The 26,648-nt window shown below is 36.7% G+C and overlaps 3 protein-coding genes across 4 annotated transcripts; 1 reads left to right on the forward strand and 2 right to left on the reverse strand.

Annotated features, from left to right (window-relative positions):
* Positions 1 to 2,544: 2,544 nt before the first annotated feature.
* Positions 2,545 to 15,707, reverse strand: pgap3 (post-GPI attachment to proteins phospholipase 3). The gene is made up of 8 exons (XM_082152281.1): positions 15,284 to 15,707; positions 13,819 to 13,916; positions 13,548 to 13,700; positions 12,440 to 12,502; positions 12,256 to 12,317; positions 12,018 to 12,154; positions 9,155 to 9,359; positions 2,545 to 6,561 (listed from the first exon to the last, which is right to left on the reverse strand). The coding sequence occupies exons 1-8, from the start codon at positions 15,486 to 15,488 to the stop codon at positions 6,498 to 6,500; spliced, it is 987 nt and encodes a 328-aa protein (XP_082008407.1). The 5' UTR covers positions 15,489 to 15,707; the 3' UTR covers positions 2,545 to 6,497.
* Positions 15,708 to 16,701: 994 nt separating this feature from the next.
* On the reverse strand, positions 16,702 to 22,465 carry LOC309485444 (uncharacterized protein). 2 transcript variants are annotated; one of them, XM_082152269.1, is made up of 5 exons: positions 22,109 to 22,465; positions 20,935 to 21,100; positions 20,752 to 20,810; positions 18,464 to 18,563; positions 16,702 to 18,285 (listed from the first exon to the last, which is right to left on the reverse strand). In XM_082152269.1, exons 1-5 carry the CDS (start codon positions 22,298 to 22,300, stop codon positions 17,267 to 17,269), a joined length of 1,536 nt encoding a protein of 511 aa, XP_082008395.1. In that variant the 5' UTR covers positions 22,301 to 22,465; the 3' UTR covers positions 16,702 to 17,266. The 2 variants fall into 2 exon arrangements, with proteins under 2 accessions (XP_082008395.1, XP_082008394.1); XM_082152268.1 differs by having other exon boundaries at positions 20,935 to 21,103; positions 22,109 to 22,464.
* Positions 22,466 to 22,644: 179 nt separating this feature from the next.
* Positions 22,645 to 26,537, forward strand: dnajc9 (DnaJ (Hsp40) homolog, subfamily C, member 9). The gene is made up of 6 exons (XM_082152283.1): positions 22,645 to 22,798; positions 23,070 to 23,245; positions 23,632 to 23,772; positions 23,851 to 24,105; positions 24,187 to 24,270; positions 26,079 to 26,537. The coding sequence occupies exons 2-6, from the start codon at positions 23,072 to 23,074 to the stop codon at positions 26,181 to 26,183; spliced, it is 759 nt and encodes a 252-aa protein (XP_082008409.1). The 5' UTR covers positions 22,645 to 22,798; positions 23,070 to 23,071; the 3' UTR covers positions 26,184 to 26,537.
* Positions 26,538 to 26,648: the final 111 nt, after the last annotated feature.

A 26,648-nucleotide genomic window follows, 5' to 3' on the forward strand; every position in this document is an offset into this window, starting at 1 on the left:
CTGTACACAATACACAACATGCTGGACAACGTGGCCAATTGGGTCTCTCAGTGAACAGAGTAAAGAGTTCTCACGCATTGTCCATCACATTGTCTTCATCTCAGACAACAGATATCCTAAACCTTCTTGCCCAGTTTCGTCTGGGAACGGTCAATGGATCATATCAACCTATTGGAGATACGTGCAGTTTTTGGGCCTTAAGACACTTCTTTCCTGTTCTGGTGGGCCACCATGTCCTTGTACATTCGGACAACACATCAATGTTCTGAAATCTAAACCACCAGGAGGGCACAAGGCCGGAGAGCTTGTTGCGGCTCACTCACAATATCCTCACCTGGTCACTTCCACAGTTTGCATCATTGAGTGCTGTTTATATGCCAGAGGTAGTCAATCAGACTGCAGATTCTCTGTCCAGGAATTAGATACATCCTGGTGAGTGGAGGCACCACCTGGATGTAGTTCAGGACATTTGGCAGGAGTTCTGTATGGCAGAAGTAGATCTATTTGCTTTGGAAAACACACTCACTGCACATTGTGGTTTGCCCAGATGCACACGATTGACCAGACTGTCTTCTGTATGCTTTCCCTCCGATTCCTCTGTTGTGGGAGACACTTCACAGGATTTCTCAGGGCAGACACAGGGTAATTCTGATAGTGCCACTGTGGCTGTCCAAACTACAGATTCCTTTGCTCCTAACCTTGTTTGTGGGCAGACCAAAGCAGCTTTCTTTCAGGAGGGATCTGCTATTCCAACTAGACAGGGTAGCTAAGAAAGGCCCCCCTCTATCTAAGCAGTGGCTGTCACAATGGGTTGTTGAGGTTATTGCTTTGGTCTAAGGCTCTTCACTGGCCTTCCCAAAAAGACCATAAGACAGTTGCAGCTCATACAGAACGCTGCCGCCAGGATTCTGAGCAGAACCAGAAAATATGAACATATCACACCAGTCCTCAGGTCTTTACACTGGCTCCCAGTTAGATTTAGGATTGATTTCAAAGTATTATTACTGGTATATAAATCATTCAATGGCCTAGGACCTCAATACAGTGCAGATATGCTCACTGAATATAAACCCAACAGATCACTCAGATCATTAGGATCATATCAGCTAGAAATACCAAGGGTTCACTCTAAGCATGGTGAGTCTGCTTTTAGCTATTATGCCAGCCGCAGCTGGAACCAGCTTCCAGAAGAGATCAGATGTGCTCCTACAGTGGTCACATTCAAATCCAGACTCAAAACACTTCTGTTTAGCTATGCATTTACTGAATGAGCACTGTGCTGCTGTTCGTCCGACTGTACTGTATTGTATTTCATTTTATTTTTCTAAACTGTTTTAATTATTCTTGTTTCTTTTTATTATTTTAATTTCTTCTATGTAAAGCACTTTGAATTGCCATTGTGTATGAAATGTGCTATATAAATAAACTTGCCTTGCCTTGCCTTGCCTAAGGCTCTGGAACCCATGCCTGGGACCATCACTTGCCATTCCACCAGGGCTGTTTCCTATTCATGGGCTGTGTTTAGGGGTGTTTCACGTACTGCTTTCAGAGTAATCATTTTTTGTAGGAAGTTATTTTCCTAGTGACTCTTTTGGTATGGGTCATCCACTAATATAACACTGTCTCTGGCGGTCAGGAGGAATGAAATAGAACGCTGTTTACGTATGTTAACATGGTTCTGTGAATTCTTAGCACTTTATGACATTTGCTCTGAATGGTGCAATAAAAAATTGGTAACACTTTAGTTTAGGGTCCAACTCTCACTATTGACTTGTTGCTTATTAGCAACCTTGGTTTTTATTATAGTATTTGGTTACATTTTATTTCCGATGGTCCACTTTAGACAAGTAACTTTGCAACTACATGTCAACTAGCTCTCATTAGATTAGTTGGCACAGTAGAAGTCTGTTAGCTGACTGTTAGAGGGTTAGAGTTAGTAAAATAAGTTGACGTGTAGTTGCAAAGATACTTAAAAGTCTATTGAAAGTTTGTTGCGGACCATCACAAGTGTTAGCAGATATTATGCAGACAATCTACGCATACTCTGCTAGTTGACATTACTAGCATAACTAGTTACTTATAATTAGAATATCTAAAGTGGACTATCGAAATAAAGTGTTACCCAGTATCTTTTTTTACAGTGAGTACACTGTCAGTATCTGTGTTCCCTTAGTACAAGCTGAAAATTAAGCCTTTGGACTACTATAGAAAGGAAGAGATAGTGATTCTCACAGTGAAATTTTAATTCTGACATCTTTTTGTTGGATTGAAAGTTCCAGTCCTGAATGGGGATAAACCGTCTTTCAGTCATGCTAAAATACATAATATTGTAACAGCTATGACATGAAACACCTATGTGCCAGCCATTGTGTGTTACACCTTAGCATCCATAGGACCAACTATTATCCTTAGTTTACACATTATATGAATTTGCTATATACAAATTTTCATAACATTTTTATTATGTAGTAAACATTTCATAATGCACTACAATGCACCACAGCCTCTCATGGTGTTACTGAAATAAACATAGTACCAGTAAAATAATTAATACAGAACAATTTTATTAATTTCCTCAAGGTTCTTTTATACACATTTGGGCTTGTGTACAATTGGTGGAGAAAGGTGCATTACAATACCAAGACAAAGAAAGAGAGCAATAGAAAGGGACAGAAAGAGTGAGAAGAGAAAGTGAAGGTGGGGAGATATACAGGGCAAGTCCATGTTGAGCCTATAGATGGCCACAATCAAACTGGCCAATGAAAAAGAGGGAGAATTTGGAGCTCCTGTGGGACATTAACAATTAGAATACCCAGAAGACACCTCTCGTGTTTGGCATTGTGTTGCATTACATACAGACAACAGTGTCAAAAATGTATACAACTAATAAATGCTTTTCAGAAGGCAACCAATTACCAGTCTGGCCACACAGTAAATCTCATTTCTTTAATGTGAAAAAGGTCACGTTTACATTCAGCATGCAGGTTATCAGCATACCAAATGGTAAATTTTCATGTAATTGCAGAAAATATAACATACTACTACTGTTCTGCTTTAGAAATATATAGAACAAAATATGAAACATGTTTTAAGGGAAGCTGAAAAGGATTATATAAATGTTAGTATCACTTGTGTCCATAAACAATTATCTTGCTTTAACTTGGTCATCTCAATTAATGGAACATTCCAGGATCATCTGTGTGATGTGCTGTCAATCACCACAGAAAATTATTTGAACTTTGATTGTATAATAAAGAAAAAAGATGTGTTGAGTTTGATTCCTTAAAACTGAAGTCTAGGGGTTCAACTGTACACTTTTAGAAGAAAAGATTCTATATAGAACCTTAAAGGTTTCTGTCAGGTGCTTCATTTACAACCTTTTAGGGGTTCATATCAAGGGATCATTTTATGGATTTAGATTTAATTTTGTTTTCATTAATTTAGAAGTTGAATCAAATGTTATGACTTAAACAGCTCATAAACATACTTTATCACTACAAAGAAAATTAAATAGCCTGTTAAACATGAAAGTATGCAATCATTTAAGACATTTATCCTTATAGAACATTTTTGGCACAAAGTGTTCTTTAAAATTAAGTAAAAAAACCCTATAGGGTTCTATATAGAAACCCACTGAACCTTTTTGCAATTGATTTCCATCAACCTTTCCATCATACAAACACATTTTGAAAATTCTGTGATGCTGGTTATAGAGCTTAAGTTGTAGCTGGAATTTTCCTTTAATTTTGTCCAAATAATGTTTAATCAAAATGTCAAACTGGACCTTCTGGTGACAACTTCTTTGCAACTTAAAAAGTAGTAGATAGTGGTAAAACTCCCTTAGAAATACTGTAGCATTGACTTTCTAATTATTAACACACTCAAAAGACAGATGCGATGAATGGTTGAGTCTGATCAGCGGTCCCACCATCACTGTTCTGGATACCCTTGTTGTCCCCTCCCCCTCTATACTGCTTTTAGCCTTTCTAAACGGCTATATTTACCCTCCAGGCCGATCATGCTTGCACTCTTGTTCTGACACACACACACACACACACACACACACACACACACACACACACACACACACACACACACACACACACACACACACACACACACACACACACACACACACACACACACACACACACACACACACACACACACACACACACACACACACACACACACACACACACACACACACACACACACGTCTGGTTCACTATCTTTGTAAGGGACTCTCCATAGACGTAATGGTTTTTATACTGTACAAACAGTATATTCTGTCCCATTACACTAACCCTACCCCTAAACCTACAATAAAAGAAAACATTCTGCAGTTTTACATTTTCAAAAAAGAATTATTCTGTATGATTTATAAGCTTGTTTCGTTATGGGGACCTCAATTTAGGTCCCCACGGTGACACAAGTCCCCATGAGTCTGTGTGCATTCAGGTTGAAGTCCCCACCGGGATAGAAAAACATGCGCGCACACACACACACACACACACACACACACAAAGTGCACAAGTGACAATTTGGAACAAAGATATGTCAGGCAATCAAATGTGGTTTTGGCTCCAGTTACAATATCACTAGAATCTGTGCCAATTCATTTTAAGATGATACAAGAATTAGAGAAATAGTCTGGCACAAGCGAGTAAGAGTATGGTGGATGGTGAGAGATTTGTGGAGAAGTGATGACTTGTATGAAACATAAAAAGATAAAAATGTAAGGCATAGTGTGACAAGTGTTCTGAAAGAAAGGAGCTTACTAACATAAGGATATAAGCTGTGGTAGCCACCAGGTTGCTATAGTAATAAATGTGTGTAAATTTAATGCACTACAAGCTCAAATTGCACAGCAACTACACCCCCACACACACACACACACACACACACACACACAAATCCTTCTTTGTCCCTTTTCCATTACTTTCTGTGGAAAACCAATTCTAAGTAATATTTTCATAGCAAAGGCATTCTTGGTGAAAATAAATGAAAGTCACTCAAAAATCTAACAATCAAAATGAAAATGTGTCAACAAAATAAAGCACAGAGTGATCGGATATATAAAAAAAGTGTAAGGAAATGAAAAACAAAGATAAAGCAGCAACACAGAAAAAAACCATAATATGTCAAAGGAAAAGTAATTTCTTTGCTATCTCATATCATGCCACTCTTTAAATCTTCCTGCCATAAAGTCAGTCTTTTATATTCAGGCAACAAGTAGCTCTGTGGTGGTGATATTAGACACTCTCCTTAAAATGATTAAAGGAGTAGCTGACTCAAAAATTTACTCAAGACTTTCCTCCATAGAACATAAAAGGAGACGTTTAGTAGAATGTTTTTGCACTGCTTTTTTCAGTTCAAAAGAAGCATACTGTGACCAGCAACCTCCAAAATGGGCAAAGAAATCACCATCATAATACTATCAGTATCACAATACTTTGCATATCATGATAGTTAAGAACTACAGTGAAATATTATCAGCAAATAATGACCTAAATTTTGGTCCGTTACTCACATAAAGAGTCAAGTCATACTAGATACTTTTAATTGTGCTTTTTGTCATTTTTGAAGCGTGATAGTCCCTGGTCACCTTTCACTTTCATTGTACAACCATTCTGCTAAACTTCTCCTTATGTGTTCCACTGAAAATCATCATGAATAAACATCAACAGTATTTTCATGTGTGCGTGGACTATCCATTAAAAATCTAGTGATTAAAGTGATTACTATAGAAAAAGTGGGTAACTTGATATGCACTGCTACAAGAACAAACCGTCCAATCCATCACAAGTCTATGCTGGGAAAGTTCCCGCAGTGTGGAAACTAATCAGCATTGCGCTATCTGCTGGTAGCTCATGGTATTGCACCCTAGTGATTTAACCGTCCCGCGTCTCAGAAACAGAGCACACTGCTCACTCATAACCCCTTCTGAGTGCTGGTGTTCAGCACATTTATAGTGAACGGATGTTTCAAAGTAAAACTTAGTCTACCTCTGTATATCTCTGAAATATATATACACTGCAGGGTCATTAAATCACGCAACACAAATGTAGACGGATATGAATGGGAGATATGAATAACTTATGTGAAGATATTTATCAGCAAATGTGGTGTTATTAATCAGTGCACCTTTTTAAAAGAATGCTGTGTTGATAAAGTGGCGTAGAAAGGCTAATTCACTTCTTAATTGAAGGCAAAGCTCAGTGAATGCAAACATCAATCAGGTTTCAGTTCTACAGTACTGTGGCACATCTTTAAAACCTGACCAAACGACAACCCTTTCAGTCCAATGCAAAAATAAAATAAAAAGTTATGGTAAAAAGAAAGTGTAAACACAAGAAAAACATTCGAATTCGAAACTTCAGCCCCAGGACACGTGCCGGAAGCCACTGCGGTTGAGGCCTGGCTCAGTCCGGCTCGCAGTTGCCCTGATGGGAAGGATATCAGAGGAGGGGTTGGGGTTCTGAGACTGTTTCCTCCTAGTCCAGTTTCACTCCAGGCTTCTCTGTGTTGAGGAGGTGAAGGCTGTCGTCTATGAGAAAACTACGAGAATGAAAAAAAAAAAAAAGGAAAACATACACTGTAAAAAAGATTTTCAAAGTTGTAAATATAACAAAGATTATTGGAACAAATTTTACAAGAAAATACTTTTTCAGTCTTTCATGTTTAATTCAATGCGCTACTCTGCATTTCTTTATGGAAGCTTGTTTCTGCCACGGAATAAAACAATTTAAAAGATAATTGCGACTTTTTCTCTCACAATTCTGACTTCTTGTCTCTTAATTGCAAAACATAAACTCGCAATTGCGAGTTATAAAGTCAGAATTGTGTGATATAAACTCAGAATGGCGAGTTATAAGTCAGAATAGCGTGATATAAACTCTGAATTTGGACTTTTTCTCTCAATTGGGAGTATATATTTTGCAATTCTGACTTTATAATTTGCAATTGTGAGTTTATATCTCGCAATTCTGACTTTATAACTCGTAATTGCAAGTTTATATCTCACAATTCTGACTTCTTTTCTTGGAATTGTGAGATATAAAATAAACTCACAATTGTGAGTCATAAAGTCCAATTCTGAGAGAAAAGTCAGAATTGTGAGATAACAATTTTGAGTCGCAATTGCCCTTTTTATTTTTTATTCAGTAGCGGAAACAAGCTTTCATACTTTGAAATTGTTAGTAAAATTTACAAGCAAGTGAAAACTGTTTCAAAGTAAATCCTATACCAAAATTGTTCAGTAGATATGTTTCCATCCAAAGCGAATAAAGCACCATTTCCATCCCATGTGTTCAAGAGAACAAAATCATCACACTGTGGCTCTTTTATCCTACATCATAAATGAATTTTGCCTCAGAGAGCGCAGACAAAACCAATCAACACTGTCAAGTTGTCTTGCGTTTGGATGCCTGGTGTTTGTGAACACAATCATATGAGACAGTTCTGGGAGGTCATTATACCAAATCATTTTGATGACAGACTTTGGCAACATTTGAGATGCTGTGCAATGAAACTGATCCACCGGTTAGTCCAGTTATTCAATCACATCCTGTATTGAGGCAAAGTTGCGTATTGAGGGATTTATTCAGTAAATATGTTTCCATTGTAGTTTTTTGCACATGTCGTCTTATTGGGTAAAAAAAAGATCAGACTCAATTAAGGTGCACAAGTGTTTTATGGGTTTTAGTATTCATCTTTAAAATGCATGCACATCTTGGGGTTTCCATCCAGCATTTTTTATTGTGATATCCCACAATTTGCATAGAAATAGGTGGATGGAAACATGGTTAGTGTAGTTTAAAGCAGCACTCAGTAGTTTCGGGATTTCTTCGCTGTATTCTCGCTTTTTGCTCGCAGGTTTCTCTCTAGAGCTCCCCCCACAGCTTCGGAATAGATATTTGACAACACTGTTGTAAAAACTCGTTGGCGATTCTCAGACACCAGAGGCTAGTAGATCAACGACATCAAAGCAGATGGGACATTCTTTAAAACGTCTTCTTCATTCGGGTTCGGACAGCGTGAGGGAGCGCAATAATGACCGCATTTTAGCAGATTTCTTTTGGCCGTAAAGCAATTGTTTACATCGCGAGACCTGATATCACGCGATACTTCCTGACGCGGCGGCCGGCCGGCTCAAAGTTGCAAGTGCGGATTTTCCGCTCACGGGCACCAGGGGGGTGCGAAACGACCACCATTCAACCTGAAATAAGTAATATAACCATTCCAATGACTCCGAAGCTGTTCAGTTAAGGTAAAAAAGTTACTTAGTTCACCTTTAATATGTGGGCAAAAATTATTATCTGTAATTTAAAGGAGCCGTATGTAAGATTGTGGCCAAAACTGGTACTGCAATCACTTTCAAATTACTGTAGAGCGGTTTGAAATGAACATGATTTCTTAATGTCTAGTGACATATCAGGGCCATTGAAATACATTTCTTACATACAGCTCCTTTAAGGAAATCAAACAATCAAAATTCAAATTTGTCAATAAAATAAAGCACAAAGTTGTTGGATATATATAAAATAAAATTAAATAGAAAAAGTATGCTATAAAATCCATGTCAAAGAATATTTTTCTCATATCATGCCAGTCATTAACTCTTCTTTTCATAAATATTAAATCAGTCTTTAATAATCAGGGCAGGCAAGAAGTAGCTTTGTGGTGGTGATACTAGACATTCAACACTGAACTGACTTCAGCCGAACAATGCCACGATTGACTTTTTTAGAGTGGCTGTACAGCAGAATTTAATTCTGTTTACATCATTGATAATTACTTTCCTGTTAATTACTGTAAATCTGCTTTGAAACAATCGCTATTGCATAAAGCACTATATAAATAGTCTTTTTAAGAATAATTATCCTAATGGTACGAAACTTTGTAAAAGTTTTGGCACTTGCTGTGTGAACAAACAAAAAAAACTAAAAAAATCATGGATATGATTTGAAAAGTTAAATGGTCCTGAAAAAATTGTCACACTTGTATTGTTCACGGGTCAAAAATGACTGCATTGGAAATGATTGGGAGACGAATTTCATCTTTTGGAAACTTTGCTACTTTGCACAAACAAATACTTAGTTTTTTTTAGATAACAACCAGACAGAATGTGAAACAAGCCGTGCATGTGTACCTGTAGAAGAGGAAGTGGACGGGCACGGTGCTGAGGTGCCAGACGGCATGAGCGTCTAGAACCCAGAAGAGTGGAGGGAAATCCAGCAGCTCCAGCAAGGCAAGGCCATGCAGTAAAAGCACCACCATACCACACTTCCACCAGTACGGCAAAATCCTCCGGTTTAGCCAACACCAGCACAGCCACCAAAACAGGTTTATCATGCCTGTGACAGAAGCACAAGATCAGAGGGAAAGACACATGGGTTAGAAACTAATACCTATTGTATCCCATTACTGTTTGAATCTTGTTTTTTAAGTATTACATAATGTAAAGCTGGTTTTGCACTGATGCTAGACTCATTCATGTATATACACAGTATATATATATATATAAATTTTTTTGGGGGGGATTGCATCCATCAGGCTCCAAATAAAAACATAATATAAATCAAATAAAAATTTTGTTGTAAAGAATTTAACTGGATTACCAAAATAGGCATTATCATAGGGTTATGTTATACATAAACATATGTCAGTTAAATTTCCAGAAAATTACTATATTGTAATATAAACTGTTATACTGTGAAATTCTCATTATTTTATTGGGAAAAAATGTTTTTGTGTGTAAAGATGTATGGTGTAATTTAATGTTATCAGTGCTTTGGCAATGGAAAGCTTGCAAATAAAGCTACTTGAATCTGAATCTAAAATGTCAAGTGAAGACCTTTTTGTATTTACCAAGACCTAGTATTTACACAACACTCAGTGTGTTTACATACAACAAAATGCTTAAAAATTATCCAAAATAAGCACCCTGTAAAAAACTTTTTTTAAGGTTTGTATGTAAATATCAAAATAACACTGCAAAAAAACTGTACATGTTTACATGAGGTTTTGAAATGATAGATCTACTTAAAAAATGTTGCAAAGCTGAACAAGCATTTACATGCAAAGATTACACTGTTCAATAAATTGACTGAGCTTTAATTACATTCAATATGAAACCACATTCAAAACCCATTTTACTCCATTAATGTGAAATTTTTGACTTGACTTGATTTAATTCATTTTTTAAATTATTTAAATGTTTTATTCAATTTTATTCAGTGGGAAATTGATAGGTTGTGAAAAGCACCTATTTGATTCCATAAAATAGCTGAAGTGGATTGTGCAAAAAAAAAAAAAAAAACCTTCTCCCCTGATTTTTTATTTGGAACGATGTACACTGATGAATCATTCACAATAAGACTATAAATATTTATTAAGATAATTTATTAAAGTGCCTCTGTTATGCTATTTTAAAGGGATACTCCACCGTTTTTTCATATTAAACTATGTTATTCCCTTAACAAAGACGAGTTGATACATACCTCTCTCATCTCAGTGCGTGCACTTAATCGCTCTGGCGTGCGGCGACACTTTGATAACACTTAGCTTAGCCCAGTATATTCAATGGTATCTAACAGCAATGAATTTAGAAGTGACCAAACACATCAACGTTTTCCCTGTTTAAAAACAGTTACACGAGTAGTTATACGAACAAGTATGGTGACACAAAATAAAACTATAATGTATGGCGGAATAGCACTTTCGGGAGTACTTCGACTCGGCGCAGTAAAAAGTCACGCCTGATCCTCTTCCTCTCACTTCTGTCAATAGTGGGAAGAGGATCAGGCGTGACTTTTTACTGCGCCGAGTCGAGGTATTCCCAAAAGTGCTATTCCGCCATACATTATAGTTATCCTTTTTAACCCGCTTAGAAAAGAGCCACGTTTTATTTTGTGTCACCCTACTTGGTCGTATAACTACTCGTGTAACTGTTTTTAAATAGGGAAAACGTTGATGTGTTTGGTCACTTCTAAATTCATTGCTGTTAGATACCATTGAATATACTGGGCTAAGCTAAGTGCTATCAAAGTGTCACCGCACGCCAGAGCGATTAAGTGCACGCACTGAGATGAGAGAGGTATGTATCAACTCGTCTTAGTTAAGGGAATAACATAGTTTAATATGAAAAAACGGTGGAGTATCCCTTTAAAGGTTCCTAATTTTGTTTTGGAGGTCTCTTACAATGGGTTTGAAATGAAAATGGAAAAGGGAAAGGGAATCCACATCACCTCTTTTTTTTTACAGTGTCTAAAATGGTTCGATAAAGGATCCGGTCTCTCTAAACCCCTCCTTTCCAAGAGCCTACTCTGCTCTGATTGGTCAGATGGCCCAGTCTGTTGTGATTGGTCTACTGCTTACAGCGCGTGTACGAAATAAAACGGCCATTATCATATCTGAATTTCGGCACCGGAGACTTCCTCAGCGCTTGATACACAGTGAATTGAACAGTAACGATGGCATTGGCTTTACCATATCAATTTGAGCCCGAGTCTTCACCCTTTGGAAGTGCATGCAAAGTGGATTTGCTTTAGCAGCGCAGAAAACTGCATCTCCTCAACATGTAGACAAAACGAACCAAACTCTTCTAGGCCTCAGATACAACTAGTGTTTGAGGGCGGGTCAAAGTAGACGTTGTTCGCGGGCAGCCAATGAAGACCATAGATGGCATTATGCAAATTTTTTACAAACCTACTGTACATAGGTTCGATTTTGGGAGAAAATAACTCCATTTATTGTGCACTTTGATCTTTGAAGCTTTCAGACATTCACAAATAGCTTTATTACACACTAGATGTAAGGTAATATCCGAAAAAGCATAATGAGGCACTTTAAGTAAACAGAGTCCATTAATCACCCCCCCCCCCCCCCCCCCCCCAAAAAAAAACAACAACACTTGCACCATTTTTACATAACCTAACACGTTATACGTCTATCATAATCGCTGTAAAATCATGCATGTCAACACACTTATTGTGGAATTCACAACACCTTACCTATAGTGGCATTGGCAGCCATGTTGTACCCGTAGTCAAAACTGACGAAGGTCAGATATGACACATGAGATGTGAAGGCCAGAATGAGCAGAACTCCCACCATACTAGAAATTGCAGGCCTGCGCAAGCCCAGCGTCCTGAAACAGAAATATTAATCCTCAAATCACCATCATAAACAGAGTTCAACAGCACTGCATATTGTCAATCGACCGTTTATGAGCATTTCCTGTTCACACACCTGACGCAGCACAAGTAGATAGAGTAGAGAATGACAGCTGACGCACAGAAGTAGTCCATCTTCTATTAAACAAAGACAGAAAATCTCTATCAATGCTTTGGACAAATATTTTTGTCATTAATGTTAATCCAAAAATGCATTTTTTTTTTTTTTTTTGTCTTTGAATCATTTTTTGAAAGATTACCTCTGTTAGATAGGTGTCTCTCGTGTGGAACACTGTAGACCAGAACCATGCATTCAGCGAAATCTGCACAGAGACACAAACATGCTTGAGCACCACTAACAGTGGGGTCCAGTTTCACTTGAAGAAAAAGTGTGTTTTGTATTTTTCAGGTTGATTTCTTTTTTTTTTTTTTTTATCACAATAACAATAATAAACAGAAAATTACATATCATGAATTTCAGAATGTCTTAGTATTAGACCGCAGCACTGGAGATGACATGAACAAAACTGATCATGTGATCCAGCATGATTTCCTAATGTTCCAAAGAGGATCTGACCATCTATACAACATGATCAGAGTCACCGGATCAACGCCACTAATTTGATTAGTGACCTAGAAATAGTGAAAAATCCTAATATTTTCCCCCTTATTTACACCAGCGATTTCAACCCGCGATTTTGACTGCAGTTTTAAGGAGAAAATACTCAGCAATGATGTTGACTTATGAATTTGCACATGGTTTATCTTAAAGCATATTAAAAACACCACAGACATATAAACAATATTAAAAGCTTGATTATCGCCACAGAGGGACTTTAAGTACAACATAACACAGTAACAATTCAAAAGTAATGTCTTATGGACCAGTGTGTTAGTCAACACCCACTTTGACCAATTTAGTGAGTCATCAGACTAATTCAAACTGAAACTCATGAGTTTGAAAATTATTTTTGAGTCACTTTGACATTTGACATTAATTGAACAAGTTCATGCAAATGCAATTCCAATGGTTGTGCTTTATGTTTGCTTTGCATGTAACCAGTGAGAACATCACAATAGAAGACACGTTATCTATGTTCTGTCTTATTCCACACCACTAGTGCTGCTCGATTAATTGTATTTCAATCATCATCATGTTAATAAAACATAATTTATAGTGCAGCCCAACGCACCACCCACTATTTATCCCCCATTCCACTGAATAGTGCAGGAAACAGAGCAAGAATGCAGAAATTCTGGAATCATTAATGGAAATCATTGTTCTTCAGTTGCAGCATATTTGGGGAAAAATAAAAACTAGTTATGAATAAGAACTGGTTCTGGGTACTAGTGCAGGCACTGTCTCACCAGTGAGAAGGCGGTGATGGTGTGGTACATGGGGCTCTGACGAGGGACGGCGCTTCGGTATCTCAGCAGCATCAGCAGACACGCCAGACCATTGAGCAGAGACGCCAGTGCAGATGCAGGCTCCTCAAAACACAGGAAACGGGCAAACGGCCACTAGACAAAGACACAAATAGAATCAAGGTAAAAAGTACAGATTTCTTTTAAAGGCTCATAATGATGATGATCACTAAAATTGGTCTCCTTTCACATTGGTTGACATTCTGACACTGACCTTCCCGTGAAACTGTGGTACACTGTATCCCTCTGCCTGGTACAGACCCACGGTGGTCCACATGCACTGATACCTGCAGTCATCACGACACGTCCAGCCTGAAACATCACAGACTTCAAATCATCCATTGCACAGGAAAGGTTTCAGGACAAAATTTATTCTGATATTTCATAAATTTACAATACTAACCAAATCTCATCAAAAGTTTTATTATACACACAATTAATCGGAAGTCTGAACACAGTCTAATCAACATTATGGCACAAATTCTGTCGATTGAGCTTGAGATTGAGCAACCCTTTTCAGCAGCGCTGGTTCCGGAAGTATTTTCATTCATTTATCCCATGGGGATTTTAAAATAGTCTTTGTTAAAGAGTTATAATATGAGCCAGTAATCAAGCCAATCCGATACGAGGTGAATCATTTTCAGCATCATAAATTTAAAATATAACATATAAACATATGAATAATATATACATATTTAATTGCCTATATTTTAAATGAAGATATGTTTCAACAGCAACGATATGAATTCAAACTGAATGTTTTTACAATTAGCCTATAGGTTTGAATGAATCAAAGATGTCCAAAATGCACATTTAGCTGAATAAAAACCCTGATGAATTACAATTAAGGTAGTATACATTTTTTTTATAAAAAATATAAATATAATAGCCGCTCGGGGCTTTCTGTGCCAATTCTTCTTACCCCAAGGCTCTATTTTTTATCTTTTCACTTAAAAATAAAAACAAACTAAAATTTCTTATCCACAAATAAAAAGATTAATCCCTCCAGTATTATTTTAGTTTTATTAGTCATTTCATTATGTGATTTTTTTTTGTGTGTGTGTTAAATATTGCTATTTAGAATTAATTTATTTTATTTTATTTTTAATTAGTTTTTAATTATCTCCAGTTCATTATTTTAGTGATTCAACTTATTTCAGTATATTGCCCAAAGCAACATTTCACAATTTTGTTTAGTTAAAGTTAACAAAAAAATTATATTTTATTTTATTCCAATTATCAGAAATTGTTTTAACAGTTTTAATTACACTAAAGACATTGTCATTCAATTTAATAGAACGTCAAAGCGGCGGGGTGGGGGTCATCTTGCCCTTCTTTCAATAGAAAAAAAAAAAAAAAAGCTGTTCCTAGCTAGTTGAACTGGTCTACCAGCCTGCTGGTTTAGTTTAACTGGTCTCCAGCATGACAAAAACCCCTCTAAAGTGCCCAAAACCCCCTTGAAAGTTTTTGTCTTGATTTGCATATTTTCATAAATACTCATATCAAGATGTACATTAACTACTCTTCAATAAAATGTGTCCATGAATAATTGAGTATACAAATTCTTAATTTAATTTATAAAAAATAATATGACATCTTCTATTGAGATTTGCAGTTTGCAGAACACTCAAATAGGTTAGTAGTGTTCCCCAATACGAATAGGTTAGTATAGTACCTACCTGTGAGTGCCATATATGGAGGTTGAGCGGACTGGAATCCGCGCAGTCGGGCCCCCGTGCAGTTCGTCCGGACACATTGTTTGACGCAGTCGCGGTAGACGGGCTCTTTGTCCCCCTGAGAGGCGCTCGCAGGAGCGGACAGGAGAAAGACCGCGGCCGCTAGAAACATCAGGCGCGTCATGCTGCTGTCAGTCCGTCCGGTCATAAGGCACAACAGTGCAACATCAGGCCATTACAGCGAGTCTAGTGAGAGTCTCATTGACCGAGCATGACAGTATTCTCCGCCACAGTGTCTTTTGTCTTCAGTTATAAATAAGCACCTTTCATTCGCTGCCCGGACAACAAGTTTCATAGACGAATCACAAGCGAAATGTTACATTTCACTTAAAGACAAACCCGGAAGTGCAAAAATCAGCGCGCATGCGCATGTCTCTCACTTTCTCTCTCGCACACTACACACAATTATTTATCTGGCAAATTAATGAATGAATGATCCCAATCTAAAATTATTACATTCATTTAAAAGATAGATTTTTTTTGTTGTTGTTACAATTGAAATGCATGATTGTTTATATTGTATAATGATTGTGTAGCTCTGCAGAAAAAAAGAAAGAAAAAAAACCCCATTAATTTTCTAAATAATATGCACGAGCTTCAGCTACCGTTACCTACTGGTTGGTTACACTCCTATGCAAATAGTTTTATAAAAGTCGAGAGAACCTGAAAATATTAATATGATATGCTCATTTACAAAACTTTAAAAAACTTTTTTTTTTTTTTTACTCATTTATAATTATTATACGTGCGGTCTAATGGTCTCAAATGATGAACAGAGATAACACTGAATATTTGTATTTTATACATTAATTTGTCGAACTGAAGGAGCATTTAAAATGAACTACTGAAGACAAAATGGTTATTAATAGTGTATAAATTAAACGGTGTACTAAAACATAAAATAAATGCTCAGGATATAGAAATACATTTTATGTAAAAAAACTAAAACAAAAAAACAATAAAAACAACACCACCTCATGTCACATATCAACTACCATAATACAAAAGGATAATACCAGTATTGTTTCTTCATATAAGGACAATGTTCTTAAAGGGCAATCCTTAACTTTTAAACTGTGACCCCCAAAAATGTCTGAAATAATCTTTGAAAACATTATTTTCTCAGAGATATTAGGATCAAAGGGGGAAAAGAACACCCCACAAACATGACCTAAAATATTTATTAACATAATTGACCCCAAATGAGCCCAAAATCACAATATGTGCAAACCTGTATTTTCCATACCAAAAATACTTGCAGACTATGCAGCAATATACTAAGTTCTCCTGTTTTTGCAGTCTTCACCAACATAATGCATTATAATTTATAATTAAAGGCAGATGAAGGTACTCACACAATGTCTTCAATAACAATGTTTTATTGAAAACTGTATTTGGCAACATTTTCATGAATCAAATATAAATTATTTGACAGAAAACAGGGCAACGACAGTAATAAAGTACTTGACCATATGGATGCCATCTTATGCTTTAAATAGTTTGTCTTAATAAAGGTTTTAAACACCTCGCTCATCTGTAGCTGTAAATAATAATTAATTAGAATTAGACAAATATAATCATTAGAATTATAAAATAAATAATTAACATTGGTATCTTTTGCATAAGGCGTCAATATCAGGGGTTACAGATGATCAGAACTGTAGATATCATTACCTAGAATTTTCTGTCTGTGGTTCTGATAACTATCTTGTGTTCCATCAAACATAAATATGACTGGCATATCGAGCTTTTTCAATTAGGATCCACGTGTAAAGAAAGGTACAAAATATAATATTAATTTTAAATAAAAAAGTTCTATGTGATTGTAGCTATCTTCATTTAATCTTCTTCAATAATTTATAAACCAAAGAAAAATGGCCTCAAAATATCTCTATAATGACAAATGTGATCACCTACACACCATGTTTAAGCATAAACGCATTTGTGTAATTTAAGATTACGAGGATCTGCGTATCTTTTTCCGCATTTATCGCAGATGTACTGCTTCCCCCCTCCGTGAACGTGGCGTTTGTGAGTACGCAGGTGACTACCTTGACTGAAACACTTGCCACAATACTCACAATTGTACGGCTTCTCGCCGGTATGGACCCTCTGGTGCAGCTTCAGACTGTTCGTATTGTTAAACCACTTATCGCAGTAATTGCAGCCGAAGGGTTTCTCTCCAGAGTGAGTGCGTCCGTGTGAAATGAGGCTACTCTGCTGACTGAAGCTCTTCCCACACTCCTTGCAGCTGAAAGGTTTTTCCCCCGTGTGGATCCGTTTGTGGATTTTCAGATTGACAGCCTGGCGGAAGGTCTTGCCACACAGGTCACAACTAAACGGCCGCTGGTCCGTGTGGATGCGCTCGTGGTTTTTAAGGTTGACGGCGTGGCGGAACGCCTTCCCGCAAGACACACAGGAGTACGGTTTCTGACCCGTGTGGATGAGTTGATGCGTTTTTAGCGTGATGGCCCGTGTGAAGCTTTTCTGACATATTGAACATCGAAACTCCTTTTCACCTGTATGGGTGAGTTGGTGCCTGGCAAGATTTTGAGCAATGTTAAATCTTTTTCCGCAAACGTTGCAGCTGAACGGCTTTTCACCCGTGTGGATTATTTCGTGGGTTTTGAGATGCGCGGCTTTTCCGAAGCATTTGCCGCAGACTTTACAAACAAATGGCTTTTCTCCTGAGTGGACTCGATGGTGGTCAGACAGACTCTGTTTGTGGGCGAAAGCCTTGCCACAGAGGACACAGCCGAAGGGCTTTTCTCCAGTGTGAATGCGCTGATGTGATTTGAGGTTGCTTTGAGAAGAGAAACTCTTGCCACACTCGGAACAAATAAAGGATCTCTTTCCAAAGAGAGTAACAGCGTCTTGAGGATCTTCACTGTTCTCTTCTTGCAGAACAGATGCAACTCTGTCTTCTGAAGAAGTGCTGAAGTGACCTGACAGGAGAGCAATCAAAATCATTGGCTAAAAATCTGTTTATTACAGCAAAAAATATTTTGCCACTTTGCCATATAAATATTGGATTCAGCATGTTATTCATAAGATTGATAACTTTTGGACCGATTCATTAGACAGACTGTCTCATTCATTTGTAAATTAACATTATTAACGTACCACTACTGATGGACTTCAAGTCAACTTTTCCAAATTCATTTCTGATCGTCACAGCCAACGTCAGTGGGGATTCTGGACGTTCTTCTGTGGCCTCATCAGACTGCGAGAATATAGTAGTTATGTAATTAATTAATCATAAAATAGCAGAGCAATTCAGTGACTTTTCTCTTATAGACTTATAACAGTTTCTGTTTCATGGTTTTATGAAAATGTATTGTTGAATGAGTTAGAAGAAAAACATTACCCACAAATAAAAATTCAAATATAGTGCATAAAGAGTGAATCAAAAGCACTACTTTTTCAGGATATTCTTCAAGAAAAGTTATTTTTGTGTTCCACAGATCATAAGGCGTAAGGATTACTAAATGATGACAGAATTTTTCATTTATTTTTTGGTGAACTATTCCTGTAAACCAAGCTAAAGCTAATCTAATGAACAACAGAGCAAATGTTCAAAGACCAAATAGTCTAAATTTAAAAAAAGAAAGAGTTGAAAAAAGAGAAGTCATCATTTCACTCTGCTGCCACCTTTTAATGAAGCATTGCAGATTCAGGCTGTTGATTGTCTTTTTAATTGGAAAGTGAAAGTTTATTTATAGTATATAAAAAAACATTCTGGAGTAATATTTATGTTTAATTATGTTGTTTTGTTAGAAAAAGAAAACGTAGGTTTCATAAATTTGACTGTTTTTGAGCAGCATCAGCACCAGTTACATTCCATTCATTCCAATGGAGTAAATACAGGTTATTATCAGTTCATATGTTCTTGTAAACTCATATAATGATACATTAAAATATAAATTGTTATGCATATTGAAAAAAAAATTTGTTCTTGCACCACAGTGGTTTTGCTGTAGTTCTTGTAATATTTGAAATTTCAAAGAATTTCTCTACTTTTTTATTAATTAAAAGGGGAGAAATGTAGTAATACCATAGTATTAACACATTAGCATTCAAAACTTTAATGTTCACTCATTAATGAGAAGATATGGTTTTAGTGAAAAAGAATGACATTTTGACTGTTTTATAAGCTCACTTTCCACCAGGTCAAAACTGACCCGGAAATAAAAAAGGTGTACATTTTTTAATGCATTTGGAGGGTTAAGTGTACATGCTCTTTATGAACATAAGGCCTAATCAACTGGTGGACTACAGGTTAAATCTGACCTGTTTGACATTTTCTGTGCCTTATTTGAGGTTGATTACTTTTCTTATGGTTAAAAACAAACTGAACAAAATCTATTTTATGTATGTGTATATATCTCACGTCTCCTAAGTAAGACTGTAACACTGTGATCTGTGGTGAATTGCTTAGTGCATTTCAACTGCCAGGCATTGTTTAAAATCAGTGTGGCACCTTTTATTATGCCATCAAATAATTCCCCAAAAAATGACATTATAGACAACTGAAATGTCTGTTTCAACTACAACAGAAGGTCAGGTACTTGTGTGTACCAATACCGGTGTGTTTATTATGCAATACGTCTGTAAACACAGTGAAGGTGTGCAATGCGAACCTGCCATACTCTTCCTGTTAAAGGGGTGGTATAATGCCCTTTTCACAAGATGTAAAATAAGTCTTTGATGTCTCCAGAGTGTGTATGTGAAGTTTTAGCTCAAAATACCCCACAGATATGTTGATATAGCATGTTAAAATTGACACTTTTTGGGAGTGAGCAAAAACGCACCGTTTTTGTGTCTGTCCCTTTAAATGCAAATGAGCTGCAGCTCCCAGCACAGGGGGCGGAGCTACACCAGCTTGTGTCCTTTTACCTCACACAGACATGCACTGAAAATTTCAAAAACGTTTAGCCTTTTATGTTCAAAACGGATTCGAACAAAGATGGAGAGACTCAAGAAGAAGTGACAACGTGTAGACAACATTTGTGAATGGTTAGTTGATGAATTTATGTAGCTTATGTCATTATCTTCTAGTCATTCATTAGCATATTCTGTCATTATAATCTATAAATCGTGTTCCGGGGGCGGGGTTTATGTAACTAACTAAAGTTAGAAAAGTGAAATCATAATCAACCACCTCTTTAAAACATCAGCTGGCCTACATAAATGCAGTTTCTGGTTGAATGTTCTGCTTAGTGGAAATGTTTCATTCAACTAATAAAAAAACTAATAAAAAAAATTGCTATAAACATTAATATTATGTAGTAAACAAATGTTATACAACAGTTATACAACAGATAAAATATTCTGGCTCGCCCACATGCCCTTATTTTTATATTTTGGTAAATTAAGCTAAATAGCCTTGATGTACATGTTATTCAGTTTACCTCATTTATTGTTCTTGTCTCCAGGATTCTTGCACTTCCATCATAAGAATGTTCCTCTTCTAAAATGTACAAATGACAGAAATTTTACAACAACAACAAAAAAATATATATATTAAGTGATACACCCTTGGACAGAAATGTAATAATACTTTATGCCTATGAAGACAGAATGTGATTTCTTACCAAGTCCTCCAACAGACAGAATGTTCAAGATACTGCCGGGACGTTTTGCCCTCTTGCCTGAAAACGTTTTACACTCCAGGTCCAACAGAAATTTAGTTTCATCAACGAGTTTGATTATTTTCCCAAGAGCCTCGTTGCCCAATACTTCCATGACTGATGCAAACTGCTTCTGAAAGAATAAATAATTACAAATTAATAATGATAGACCAATATACCAGCTGATTAATTAGGCACTATTTGGCCATTTTTAAAGATTTTTAGCCAGTTCATTCTAATTAGTCAATTGATTTATTTATTTTTTTATTCCAACAATTTTTATTTATTCTTTGCTATTATCCAACTAGATAGTCTCTATTAATGTACGGAAGCTTGTTTCTGTACGGAACTGTTTTTTTACTCCAATTCTGAGTAAATATCTCACAATTCTGACTTTTTTTTATCTGTTTTATATCTCAGAACTGTGAGATATAAACGCGCATTTCTGAGAAGAAAATATTTTGTGAGATAAGTCTCAAGAACCCTTTTTTATTTTGTTATTCTAATCTGTAGTGGAAAAAAACAGAATTGCGAGATGTAAACCCGCAATTGTGATAAGTAAAAGAGTTGAAATTTATTTATTTTTTATTTTTTACTCCTTGGTTAAAATTTTCCTGATAACAAAAGCAAATCAATTATATATATATATATAGACATTGGATTGAGTCTGATATATTATTAGTTGGTCAGCTGTTTAATTATAATGGTCAACTTGAGTATTAATGAACTATGTCTTAAATTTAAGTGCCATATTTCACTTGGTGTAATACCGTTGGATCGTTCTCATGTGAGTGACAGGTTGCCCCGCCCTCCAGCCAGTAAACACGTCATTAGAGAAGAGATGAGATGTCGTTGCAAGAAGGAGGGGATGCTATTTTGATTAAAGATTACAAAGGCACATTATTTATTTATTTTTAAATAATGATGTCCGTGGGTAAATCATTTATAATAAACACAGTAATATCCCCCAAGAAAGAAAACTTTGATATGGTGATGCGTTCACGTGCGTTGAGACTTGCGCTTACTGTGCACTGATCTTTATACTATATGCACACACGCGCTTATATGGCTTTGAACGCGTCGCATGTTTAAGGTTACAGGCCGCAGATCTCTAAACAGCATCATCTTACAATCTCACCATTCTCTCCTCCTTTCCCCTCTTCATTCTTGACCCAGTCTCCTCGTCTTCACACTGATCGCTGGCAATATCACTCATGATAAATGACAGTCTCTCCTCTTCCATTAGTTTGTACATTTCAGCGATCGCGGCGTGAACTAACGCCTCCACCACTGACGCCAGATGCGTCTGTAACGCAACACAGCGAGACATTCTGCCTGAAACTAAAACTCACACCCCTGGAAGTCGCGCTGTAGCCCTTACCTAGAGCTCATTAAAGTGAGCAAACGATTGTAAACATACTTTAGGAAACAGTGGGCTTACTGGGCTGTAGTACACGGAAGTACAACAGCGTGCGACAATTACAATCCGGGTCCTAGAATGCATAATAAAAGTTAATTGTTGGCTGTTATAATCTTTTTATTTATTTTTCTCATTATAGTATCTATGTAGTTTCAAATTACTTGGATAGCAAAAGAAAAAAAAATAGATCTTTGTTTGGTAAATGTATACTTATGAATATTAAATTTAACTAAGCGCTGTTCTACGTCATGACGTTTTGTGACGTGAACACAACGCGCCAAAATTTTGGCGCGACCTGTTGTTGCTTGGGTAAACCTATGCTGCTGTGTGCTGAAAGCATTTAGTTGTTAATCTCTATCTACCACATTTGAACACGTTTCTTTTCGCTGTCAGTTGTCAACGTTTCCGGTAAGATCATTAATAAAACGTTGAGTTGCTTTCAGCTAACGTTAACTGTTGTTTTTGTAAGATGAGGTAGATACACGAGAGTTTGTTAAATCCATGTATTTCTGGACATTTGTATTTGTCTACAAAACTATTTAAAAACTTCTAAGCATAAGGTTTTTGTGATAACGTGTCACGTTAAAATAAGTCGCATGCATTCTTTTGTATGCTAGGCATTGTTTTGTAGTTAGCATGTCAGTGGGTGATTTGGTGTGTTTTTTTCTCTCTCACACAGTCATGGGTTTACTGGAGCAGTGTGAGGAGCTCTTCAAGACCTCTGATCTGTATGAAGTTCTGGGTGTTTGCAAAGAAGCATCTGACTCCGAGATCAGACGCGGCTATTATAAAGTCTCTCTGCAGGTTCATCCAGATAGAGCTCCTGGTGATGAGTTAGCCACCACCAAGTTTCAGGTAACCACTGTATCGTTATCGTCACAGTTATCTTTTTTGGTGTGAATGGGCCTTTAAAGCCATCAGAAGAATTATATTCATACATAATGCCATGGTGTAACAACTAGATAAATTATTTTAGTATTTCCCATTGCGCCATTCCTATGGCGGTCATTTTTGACTGCTAAGAGTAAGGAGTATTTTTAGACAATTTGGTCTTTTTTAAACATCACATTTTTTTGTGTTCACTATCAAGTGCCCTAAAAGTCACAAAGTTTCATACCATTCCGATTAAGTAAAAATAAAGAAAAAAGAATTCGGTCAAGTGACAGAGGAGTACCAGGTTAAATTTAAAATGTCATCTAATAAATACATCCTTAAACATAACATTTTCATCATTTCCACAGGTCTTGGGAAAGGTTTATGCAGTGTTGGCTGACAAGGACCAAAGGGCGGTCTATGATGAACAGGGAATAGTGGACGAAGAGTCAGACTCTCTTGATCAAGATCGCAATTGGGAGGAGCACTGGAGAAGATTGTTTCCCACGGTATTTCGTGTGCTTGTTTTATATGTTGGTTTTTCCAAAGGAAGTTGCTAAAAAGATTGTCATACTTCTCTGTCGTAGATCACATTGCAAGATATCTTGAACTATGAGAAGCAGTATAAAGGCTCTGATGAAGAGGTAGAAGACTTAAAGAGACTGTACCTACAACATGAAGGTGACATGGATCGGATCATGGAGTCCGCCTTGTGCTGTACTTCTGAAGATGAGCCACGTGTCCGAGATGTTCTACAGCAAGCCATTGATGCTGAAGAGGTGCCGGCCTACCAAGCCTTCACTCACGAGAGTGTCAAAAAGAAGAACAACCGCAAAAGAAAGGTGCTGATTCACTTGACCACTTTGAAGTTTTAATAAGAAATAGGATTTAAGCCCTTTTAATGTGTTATCCTGTCTTTCTAGGCAGAAAAAGAGCGCAAGGAGGCAGAGGAAATGCAGAAGGAGATGGGCTTGAACAGTGAGGACAGCCTGGTAGCTATGATAAAGGTAAAAAAAACAATTGAGATGTAACCGAAGCTGCTGTAATCTGCTAAATGTCTGAAAAACAATCTTTCAAAACTATGCTAGTTTTACATTTTTGGGTCGGTAAGATCTTTTATGCTACCATTTATTTGATCAAGCGTGCAGTAAAACAGGAATATTGTTTATTTAATATTTAAAATTACCGTTTTGTATTTTAATATATTTAGGAGACAAGCACCAAAGGTCTCAGTTAGCTTTCTTCCGCTCAAGTCTATGGCTGCCTGTAGAACCAAATGGTAAAAAGTTATGAAATTTGGCACACAGATAGAGGACAGTCTGAATAATAACCAGAGCAATTTGAGTCTCTAACCCGCATAAGTGCCAACAACTGTCCAAAGTTTCACTTATGTTAATGCTAACAACCCTTGAACTTTACAGATTTTTTTTGGTACTTTTTGCCACTCATTCCTGATGGTTCATCCAGTTTTCACCAAAATTAACTCACATCATCTTTAGACCGCCCTGGCAAAATGTTTTTAAAAGCTTTTTCATTAACCAAACAGTTTTTGAAAAACGTGCAAACAAATTTATCGAAGGGCACATCGAAGGCTGTATCTCCGCAACGCTTTAGCGTATTAAGACGTATCTTGGTACAGCCAGAGCCCGTCTACGGAGAGCCTGTCCACTCCCTATTAAGCCCTATTGTACCGAATTTTGGTTGTAGTACCACCAGAGTTCCACTGGGGGCGCTCGCCATGAGTGCAAAATGAATGGGAGTCAATGGGGCTAGACGGCTAAATTTGTCTCTTTCACCCGATTGCCGTTGAGAAATCTCAGATGTGATTGTAGATTTTGCAAGTTCAACATGGGTTTTAGGTCGAAAGTTGAATGAACGAGTACTTATGTCGTTTTGATTTCTTACAGGTTGAGTTGTTGTTGCCCATAACACGCTAGCATTCTGCTAATGACGTCAGCATTCTGACGTCATTGACATTTTGAAAGACTTTTTTAAATCAAATAAGTGACTCTAAAAAATCTAACACCCAGCAATGTGTAATTTCTTTGCATCTCCTTTCGAATACAACATTCAAATTACTAGACAAAAAATTATATCCTGAGAAAAGTGGATTTTGAGGGGTATACCGCCATTGACCTCCATTCATTCTGCACTCCTGTGAGCGCCCTCATATGGAATCAGAGTGGAACTGCAACCAGTTCAGAAGCCGGAAGTGTAGGGAGAGTGAAACTTCTCGCCATATTAGACATTCTCTGGTACAGCTCATTGTAAGCATGACCTGAGGTTACTTGCAGTGTTTTGGCATAGCACCACCTACTGGTCAGGATATATGAAAATGGCTATTATTGCTTATAACTTCTGAACGGTTTGCCCAGAATCATGCCAAGCTGATTCTGAGGCTGTAACTCTGCAAAGCTTCGGCATATTGACAATTGTCACCTCACATTGACCACACCACATCAATTTGGTAACAGCACCACCTATTGGTCAAAAGTGATAAACAATTAAATCATATTCCTATTGATTATATTTGATTTTTCAGCTGTTTTGACAGATGTGAAATCATCTAAAAATGTATTTAATTACTCAGTTGCAGTGGTCTGATGCTCATCTCATTTATTAGAGGGAAATCATTTTTAACTCTGCTGCATAATCATACTACATAATAATTGTATTCTATAATATACAGTATATTTATTTGTGTGTGGGGGGTGTTTTTTCTGCTATTATCAGATGTGTTCAAGTCACCACCTGTTAAGAAGCATGAATAAAAAATAATAATACAAATGTATCCTGACAATTGTTTTCTATTTAGCAAAGACAAAAGTCCAAAGAAAGTGGATTCAACTCTCTCATCTCAGATCTGGAGGCTAAATATTGCAAGAAACCATCAGCGGGAAAGAAGGGCAAGAAAAAGTAAAGTTTCATCAGACTGGGCTATTTCTACCAAATGTTATTTATCTTGTGCTTTAATCTAGAAATGTACATAATAATCAAAGGACACTTTATAATGGATACTGACCATTTAATAGCCATAAGACACCAGAATAATAAGTTAACACACACTCTCATCCATTTATTACAGTACATTAGATTAGTGTGAATCTGTTCTGTGTTTTCATGCTCATACCAGCTTGTGAAACAAATGAGAATGTAAGTGTTACTGTAACATGATTTGTATATGTTTTCCCGTTCAATGGTTTTGTAGTGTTGGATGTATTATTGTTTAAGCAGATAATCTGAGTATAATAAACTTGTTTTGATCAGAATGAAAGTCTAAGGTTTCAGTTTTTGTTTTGACAAATCTATTTATATACTTATACTTTTTATGCATAAAGACTAGAACACTCAACATTAGAAATACAAAAGAACCAGCACAAAATCA

This window comes from Leuciscus leuciscus (assembly GCF_965113295.1).
Source record: "Leuciscus leuciscus genome assembly, chromosome: 21".
Taxonomy (NCBI): domain Eukaryota; kingdom Metazoa; phylum Chordata; class Actinopteri; order Cypriniformes; family Leuciscidae; genus Leuciscus; species Leuciscus leuciscus.